General features: G+C 37.7%; 1 protein-coding gene across 1 annotated transcript; it reads left to right on the top strand.

The window, feature by feature from the left end:
• Positions 1-4,639: 4,639 nt before the first annotated feature.
• On the top strand, positions 4,640-7,842 carry LOC139691473 (uncharacterized). The gene is made up of 2 exons (XM_071589296.1): positions 4,640-4,786; positions 7,417-7,842. Exons 1-2 carry the CDS (start codon positions 4,640-4,642, stop codon positions 7,840-7,842), a joined length of 573 nt encoding a protein of 190 aa, XP_071445397.1.
• The last annotated feature ends 880 nt before the right edge of the window (positions 7,843-8,722 follow it).

The following is an 8,722-nucleotide window of genomic DNA, read 5'->3' as shown; positions in this document are numbered from 1 at the left end:
GAAGCTCATTACTTATCCACATATCACTGGATACTATGAAGTTTTAATTTCCTTGAGGTTCTCTTCAGAAGACTTTTTAATTTATTTGATACTGATGAAGAAGCTGATCGGCCCGGAGGTCTTCTCCTCCCAATTCATGCTTCTCCTATTCCCATCCACCGCAACGGAGGTTGACGTCACTACCTAGCTTGCCTAGGCCAGCTTCAATATGCAGAAAGGCATGCACTCTGGAAATAATTGTATGTAATTATATTTTACCGTCATTATTTTAGGATAATTAAGTGAAACCAATCTATGTAGTCATAAGTAGTGGCAATAATGTCGAGCGTAAAGAAATACGCAAAACAATCTCAAATTAACAGGTCCAAATTCTTCCTTCAATGTGCATACTAGTTTCGGTTTATTAAGTTATTTTACATTGTTATTTCCAAACACCAGACAGAGCCAATGGCTAAGACTCAGTAATGCTTGATCATATTATCTCCCAATATTTTCAAAATTTCAATTAAAATACATTTTTCATCTTATGAGCGTTTTTATATTTTGTTCAACATGAAATACAATTATAACAAATGAAGGCATAATTGTTTATGTCATCGGAATTTGTTCGAAGACTTCCATTCTAGCATAATTTAAAAGCATTACCTCGTTGTTTGGTTATATTTCGCTCTAATTGATATGTTTGACGTGCTGTTTCTGTCATTTTCGACTTTCCGTATGATGGAAAACAAGATGGAGTCGACGACCACGGTTTGTCTAGCATCTATGGGTGAATTTTATTAGTGAAACCGTGTCTAGCTTTATAAGGCGCGCAGAATTCGGTAGGAGGTACTTCAGTGCAGCTCTTCGATCACTATTTTCCTAGGCTAGCTAGATCCCTAGTCCGAATGCACACTACTCGCCCGTAGTCGGCTACTTAAAATAGCTTTAGGATGATTTTCTGCCTGCCTGAAACAGTTTCTCAGATCACTTTTATTCCACAAATGCCCTCAAATTCTCATTAGTAATTAACGATTACCTTATTTCATCAATGATACGACATTAATAACTAACAATGTCCAAATAGAGAACTTACCTATCGCAAAGTTCTCATTGTGAAGGTTTCCATGGATATGTTGAAAATTCCTTTGTGAAAAATTGACGAATAATCTCCTATCGACGATTAGTTTCCGCTAGTTGTTTCTATCGCATAAAAGTTTCATAATCGGCAAAAGACGCCATACTTAAATGGAGGAAGTTCGCATGTGCCATGCATTGCAACAAGACTCAACCTTGGCTTCAATTGCTCCCACTCGTGTAGATCTAATCTAAATACAAACCGCAATCTGAGGATACCATGAGCTCTTGTTCGCAAATACTGATGGCGAATTACTATTCAATTTTTGCGCAAATTTCTCTTTCAGCCAGTGGGATAGTTGTTTAAATTAAAGTCACTTGGTTCGAAACATTTTGTACTGGTTTGAGCGTCGTAGACAGAAGCTATATTTTTAAAAAGTGCATTACCCATAGTGCTTCATCAATTTGCCACCTCTCTCTTACCACTTCACCACTCCAAACCAGGTCGCTTGCGAAAAACCCGGGACTAGGACAAGGAAGAAGGTTGGTGCGATGACGGAATTGAGAGCTACGACTCTCAGGCGCGCATGACCGACTAGAGGGTTGGTTGGATTCTCGCGCAACGTGAGTTCACGAAAGACGAAGGACAAGATTGAAGCCCGCGGCGCCCCCTCGCTCGCCGCCAAAAACCACCGTGAATGAGGCGTCAGCGCCGAAACGAAAAGTCTGAGTATTAGGCAAGCAGTAAAAGGCTGGAGGTACCCCGTAGGACGATTGAAGAGAGAGAGAGGGCTGGTTGTGGGGTCGCGGGACCATAATGAGAAAAAGTCATTTACTGCCATCTGTCAGCCGCATACGGAACTTCCAGATGCAGAGTATACTGTTGGCCAATGGCCGTGGCGACCAAGACGGTGAATATGCTTTCTTGGATACTGCAACATGGCTCATTTAAATGTTTTATTCCATACTCTTATGTTACTGAATGTAACTAGTAAAATGCTACAACTTATAAATGAACTAGTAATTACTCTGAATCAGGACGGTATAGTAATAATGAGTAATATGGTACCACCTATTCGTTCGAACGTTCCCGCTATTATAATGTTTTCTCTATATTTAGGTATGAGTAAAGAATTTTTTTCCAAAATTGAAAGGCAATCATCTTAACGAAAATAAAAAACGTTGGATATACAATCAAACGAAATGATGGTTCTGTTTTCCCACCCTTATACTCCCCCACAAGGCTGACCAGAGAAACCCGCAGCTTAGGTATTTATTTCCTAGGCAATTGCACTATGTCGCACAGCTGTGTACAATCATCATGGCCGAAAACTCAAGTGTTAATAAGTAAAATTTTGTTTCACTAAAAAAACATGATTGAATATGGTCTTTGAAATGTAACTCGGTATTTATGTCCACGTTAATACTGCAGTATAGTTCATGCAAGCAGTTCATTATTCCACCTACCTCGGCCATTTTTTATTTCTAGCGATTACTAGCGCATGTATTTCTAGCATCGTTTTTTTTCATGGGCGGCTGACACGCGACGGCAGTACGGAGAGTTCCTCCCGTTCCTAAGAACAGGCGAAACAAAATCGGTTGGAGGTATACTCTCGGCCGGCGCTGGCCGATGGTCGGACTGCTCTTCATTCGGCAATCATAGTATAGGTGACGGGAGACCGTGCACTGGGTTCACCACCTGCTCAAACGCAAGGCGCGAATTCTAGGACATTCAATTCTCATGCGCCGGCAAACGGTCGTGCTATAATTGTGTCAGTCATTTTCGACGGGGTCAGTGACGATCTGCCGAAGTTTTCGGTGGCAAAAGAAAAGGTTTAAAAAGGCCTCCTCCATTACATTAGAGTTAACGGGAAAAATATCATAATTTTCGAGTCCTGAAAACAACTTTTGCCTGGCAGCTGCCCCCAATTCTGACGGATCTGACTCTTACTTTGTGAGTAGATATTCCTAAAGATTGAAAACGTTTTCCTTAGCCGGTTGGTTTTTCTTTTTTGCCTTTGCCATTAATATCTTCACTATCCTCTGCCCTCATTTAAAAGTTTTGTGCTCGAGGTATATTTATTTCCTACACAATTTACTCGTGTAAAGTGATCATTATTTATGCATCACCCGTGTATCTTTGTCGTTATCGATGGATGCCAAGATTTACCATTTTCAGATAATTTTTCCGCGAGTTGAACTCGATGAAATCGCCCACGGGAGCCCGGTACACTCGGTTAGATATTAAAATACATCGCGCACTCTTTATTTAGATAACAGCTACAGCTCCCGCGTCGGCTTCTGTCCGATTACATCGCCGAGGAGATAAACATGACGATAAATCGTTGATATATGAAGATTAAAAATATTATCTACCAAGATACATTAGGTTTTTCCATTTCATCATGCAGAATAATCAATATCCTGGGCTACTATGCTACATTAGGTTGAAGTCAAGGAAGGTAAGAGTAAAAAAATAAGTTCATATGATATAAAATTAATTTAAAAATTCTGTCTCCTCTACTTTTCCCTTGTTGTTTCATCATGGATTTTTGCATGCATTGGCTTCATCTTTCATTCAGCACTTAATGACATCTGTCAATAGGGTGAAATTGGAAAATGATGAGGCTGAGACTAACAAATATCACCAACTTCGAAGGATCTCAGATTTTCCTGGTGTATGGTATTCAAGAAGTTATCTCGGGTTTCCCACCGGGTCAGGTTGCAGTACACTGACGTTTCGATGGCTGACTCTGCCATCGTCTTCAGGGTTAAGTTCAGAGCATAAAAAAGGCCTGGTATTTATACTCTCCGCCAAGCCTCAGGTGTACCCTGATTGGTCGGAAGCGTTAATGTGCTCCGCTACGGCCAATAGGGTGCATTTTTTATTTTCTTTAGCACTGGCTTCCAAGTGTTACTGATTTGGAAGCCGTTGTGTCTGTTGAAAGTATTGGCCTTTTTTATGCTCCGAACTTCACCCTGAAGATGATGGCAGAGTCAGCCATCGAAACGTCGGTGTACTGCAACCTGACCCGGTGGGAAACCCGAGAGAACTTCTTGAATCACCAACTTCATTTGTACACTTTTCCAATTCAACAAAACAAATTATAAAAATAACAAGACAACATTAGGGCTCTTATTGTGGCAAGGTTAGGGGGGAGGAAGGGTCAGAGGTCAGTAAAAGAGGTTGTGAGAGGAATGAGAGCAAGTGTTATGTCACAAAGTAGTTTCCCAAGTTTTTATGATATTTCTCAACAAAATAAGTGTCATTCCAGAGTGAGTGGGTGTTTAGGGAATTATAGGCAAATGCTAATAGTTAAAATTGAACTTTTTCTGTGAATGTACATGGACATGTTTGGTTTAATACAATAGATGGTCAGAAATTTGAGATAAATGTGACATTGGAGAGTGAAAGGTCCCCAAGGGTTTTTCATCCTTGGCTTATCAATATTCATACCCTTCATGCTTAAAATACAAACCAATCTTTTCTCCCACCTTATTTCATGCTCATTCTGCATCAACTTTTTAAGTTTTTAACCTAACTTTGACAATAGATTCCAGGAATGAAGATTCCTTCATAAAAATGGCCTCAAAAAGTTCTCTGACTCGACAAGAAGCCATTCAGTATGTGAAAGAAAAGTTGGGGTTTGAAAATATTGAAGATGCAGCCTTGGATTTGGCAACCTTGAATGAAATTCAGAGACGGTTGATGAGTGAGGTACCATTTCAGGTAAATGGAAACTATTGCCACCGCTTTTTTATTAAGTCCAGCAACCTTCCACCTCTCCCACCTCCAATTTTATTGAAATTAACCATTTGCAAAAAATGGGAAAAATCGAAAAAAAAGCTTGTATTATGAAAGAAACCTTCATAAAATTGTCAAGTTTTTGGAATGAGAAACTATTGAACCATTTATGTCACTTTGGCTCTTAACTTTTCACCATGGCCTCTAGTTGACAAACACCTAATTATTTATATTCAATAACTATCTCTCAGAATGATTAAGTCATTCTATTGTGAATAAAATACCAACTACTGTAACAGAAGTAGCTTTGAATCTGATTGAATAGAGCAATCAGCAACTGGATGATGGGTTTTGGGTTCAAATCATGGATGGCAACTTATTATTAACACAACTAAAAACCAGGGACTGTCATTTTCTGGCTACTTTAACATTGAAGGAAATGGAATAAGGTAAGGAATCATCCTCTTACCAGAATGTATGAATTTTAGAGGTTTTATGGCTTGGTTTAGAATGTGCTCTACCCTAGCCTGTCAAAACCAACCTGCAGGTTTATTACCATGGATGATGTTAATATTGACATTAATTCATGAATATGGACTCAATCTGTCGTTCTTTGGATGCCTTCAGTTCACTGACAATCTTCTTTCCCTAAGCCCATACATTAAATACCTTAAACCAATATTTTTCTGTCCACAATCTCCTCATTAAATCATATTAATCCAATGCCTTACTAGAAAACAGATTTAATTATTCAATCTAAATATTGTATAATGACAAGAATTTTGTATTATCAGGGATTCATTTAATTAATTCTAGGGTCAAAATATGCTAAAATGAATACAGACAAATTTAAGAAAAGGAAAATAAGTCCTATTGCCGGGTGAGTAAAATTATATCCTGAATTGTATCATAAAAATGCAACAATCTAATCTGTTTTTATTGATCTTGCATTAGAAAAAGAAATTTAAAGTTGCTTCTCAGACAAATTAGCTGAAGTAGCTTTAGGACATCAATGTGCTTCTTCTTCATCCATTCTATTGTTCATCTAAATTAATGCAACTCTAATGTTAAGAATGTCTACCTTAGGAAGCTGAGATTAAAACAAGGTTAGTCTCAAAATAATAAACTCATTAGACAATGTGAAATGATAAGTTTGTCTATTTTGATTCCTATTGTTAAGGGTACCTCTTCTAAAGATTCCTACACTATGATTTTGTGTGCTTGGCTATAAAATGATTAACTTAGTAGTTCTAGTTAGCACTGTCAATTTTTTTTTCAAATTAAAACACCTAAACAAGTGAATAATTTGCATGTTAAAGTAATAAAAGGATGAAAATGCTTACCTCTCTCTCTCACCTCAGATTTTTTCAATGAATTCACCAATGCATTCAGGCAACTTATTTTTACCACATATTGTAATGCTGTACATTTTGAAATGGTATATGTATTGCTCATTCTAATTAATCTATTTTCATTTGGTGTCTCTCTGACTAACTCCCTTGTAGTAGAAATATATCATTAAATGAATAGGAGCTGCATATGATGTCATGGGTCTTCCTTGAGAATATTTTGCTGATTAGGGGGCTATGATGGAGCTTCTTATGGGTTAAAATACCAATGCACTCTAAATGCTATCTATAAATCTAGTCCTAAGTCAATGCAGCCCAGGCTGCATCAAATTAGGACTGAAGTGTTGGGTAAATGATTGAATTGACAGCTGACGTTAGTGGTCATTTCCCCATGTTAGGCAAATGCTGGTTGTAAATATCACACCAACTTATGAGAACAATATTGGCATAATATTGGTGCATGACATTTCTCCAACAGCCATGGGTTTTGGGTCATAGATAATTCTGTAAGAAAAATGAACAAACTGTAGGAAAATCCCAATTCAAAACAAATTCCTAAATTATTAATGCTCTAACTGAATAAAAAAGGGAAATGCAGAATTTCAATTTGTCTTAAGTGGAACCTGGGTCACCGGAATGCACAAATCTACTACAATGCTTCGTTTAGATTTTTCGGTCCACTTTTGAATTTTTGTTGCTGTTGATTATTGCCTTGTCTGCACTGCTTTCAAGCCTGCTAAGGGAGATACCTTATTCTAATCCAATGATGATTTGCTTCTTGGACTTAAAATTTGTAAATTAGCTGGGTTTACAATAACCTCAGGATTCATTAGTTGTGGGTTTTATTTGGTATTGCTAATGAATTAAAAAATACCATAATGTTCATACATTAATGGCCAATGAATGCATGCCTGCATTATGGGGGTATTCATTAAAATGTTTGGACATTCAGTATTCATGATTTATCAATTGTCATTAAGTACATAAGATAGTGTAACTTTGTGGTAATGAAGTGGGTACTATGCCAATGGTAAGGTTCCAAGTTCAAATGTAGGCTATAACTTTTGAAAACCCTCTCTAAAATGCAAGGGATGTCACATTCTGGTTACTGATGAGAAACTGATTGGTGTCACATCAATGGCAGCATCAAATAAGAACCACCCTGCCCACCCTGTTGTGCAAATTTCATAGGCCTTAGGGTTCATCATTGTTTCAGGGTGATATTTAAACATATGTATATAAATAAAATGTCATTGAACATTTCAGAATGTTTCACTCATATCGATGCCACCCGAGAAGCGCTTCCCAACAGTTGAGGATGTGCTAGCTGATGGGTTATCTCTCCAAGGGGGAGCATGTGCACACAATAATTGGTTCACATGCCTTTTACTGAGAGCTTTAGGGTATGATGCCTACACCATAGCTGCCATATACTGCAGTGAGATAGAAATGGAGGACATGCATATGATGTTGATTGTGAAAGGAGTGGAAGACCCAGATGACCCACTTCAAGCAGATCCACTTTTCCTCGTTGATGTAGCATCAGGCTACCCCCTACCCCATCCTGTACCTTTGCACAGACTACCTGTTACCTTTCCTGAAACTGCTGGCCTAGAACTTAGCTTTGCTAAGTATGGGAATATGATCCATAGATTACATCACAGCAGGGATCCCAATCCAAATGAGGTATGAAGTTTAGGACAACAATGTATCCTATTTTAAATTGAGACTTTTGAACTGAATCACTGAATTTTATTTTTTGATGACATATACATATAGTACAAAAATTGTAATTGTAATACGAAAAGATAGGTCAGATTGATTCATTTCTAGTTTGAAGGAACTACTTAATGTGCGCTACCCTGCAAACATATACATTCTTTTTAAAATCATAATGAAACTATAATGAAATAAATAAGTTGATAGTTAAAATTTTTGTCTTGAGAGTTAGTGCTTCATAGATAAATTTAAAGGCTAATTATGTGTTGATTGATGAATGAAGTTTTGAGGCTAACTATGGAAAATTTCCTGATTTCTTGAAGTTTTTGTTTACTCTTGATATTGATTAAGAAAGAATATGTTAAAGTACAAGGTCGGTCCCAAAAGTAGTAGGACTGAGTTGATTAAAAAAATTTATTGTCATTTATTGTCATTGAATTTATGTTGTAGGGTGGCTGAGGCAGGGTTGCCTTGTTGCATGAGCTCCTGACAGATGTGTGTGTGAGCTTCCTTTTGTTCATCCGGGTGCACTTGTGGCACCAACTTTGCACACAACTTTCTCATGCCTGTATTTTAAGTTAAATCACTTTTAGGTAAGCCATGTTCATCAGAAATCATTAGAACACTTAATCTGTCCCTGTCCAACAAAACATTCACTCTTGCAAGATTTTAGTCACTTTTTGAGGTCAAAGGGCTTCCTGAATGTTTGGCATTTTCAATTCTTCTCTACCCTCCCTAAAAAACTTGTGCCACTCAAAACCACCCGATCTAGCCATGGCTTTATCACTATAAGCTGCCTTGAGCATGTTAAGTCTCTTTCTTAGTTTTGCCCAGTTTCATGAACTGTCCCAAT

Source organism: Hetaerina americana, unplaced genomic scaffold (assembly GCF_022747635.1).
Source record: "Hetaerina americana unplaced genomic scaffold, ioHetAmer1.1.p SCAF_36, whole genome shotgun sequence".
Taxonomy (NCBI): Eukaryota; Metazoa; Arthropoda; class Insecta; order Odonata; family Calopterygidae; genus Hetaerina; species Hetaerina americana.
This window is presented reverse-complemented; position numbering and strand designations above follow the sequence as displayed.

Coding starts and splice junctions, on each gene's coding strand:
- LOC139691473 (XM_071589296.1), top strand. CDS start 4,640: ATGGCCTCAAAAAGTTCTCTGACTCGACAAGAAGCCATTCAGTATGTG. Junction 4,787..7,416: donor TGAGTGAGGTACCATTTCAG/GTAAATGGAAAC, acceptor TGAACATTTCAG/AATGTTTCACTCATATCGAT.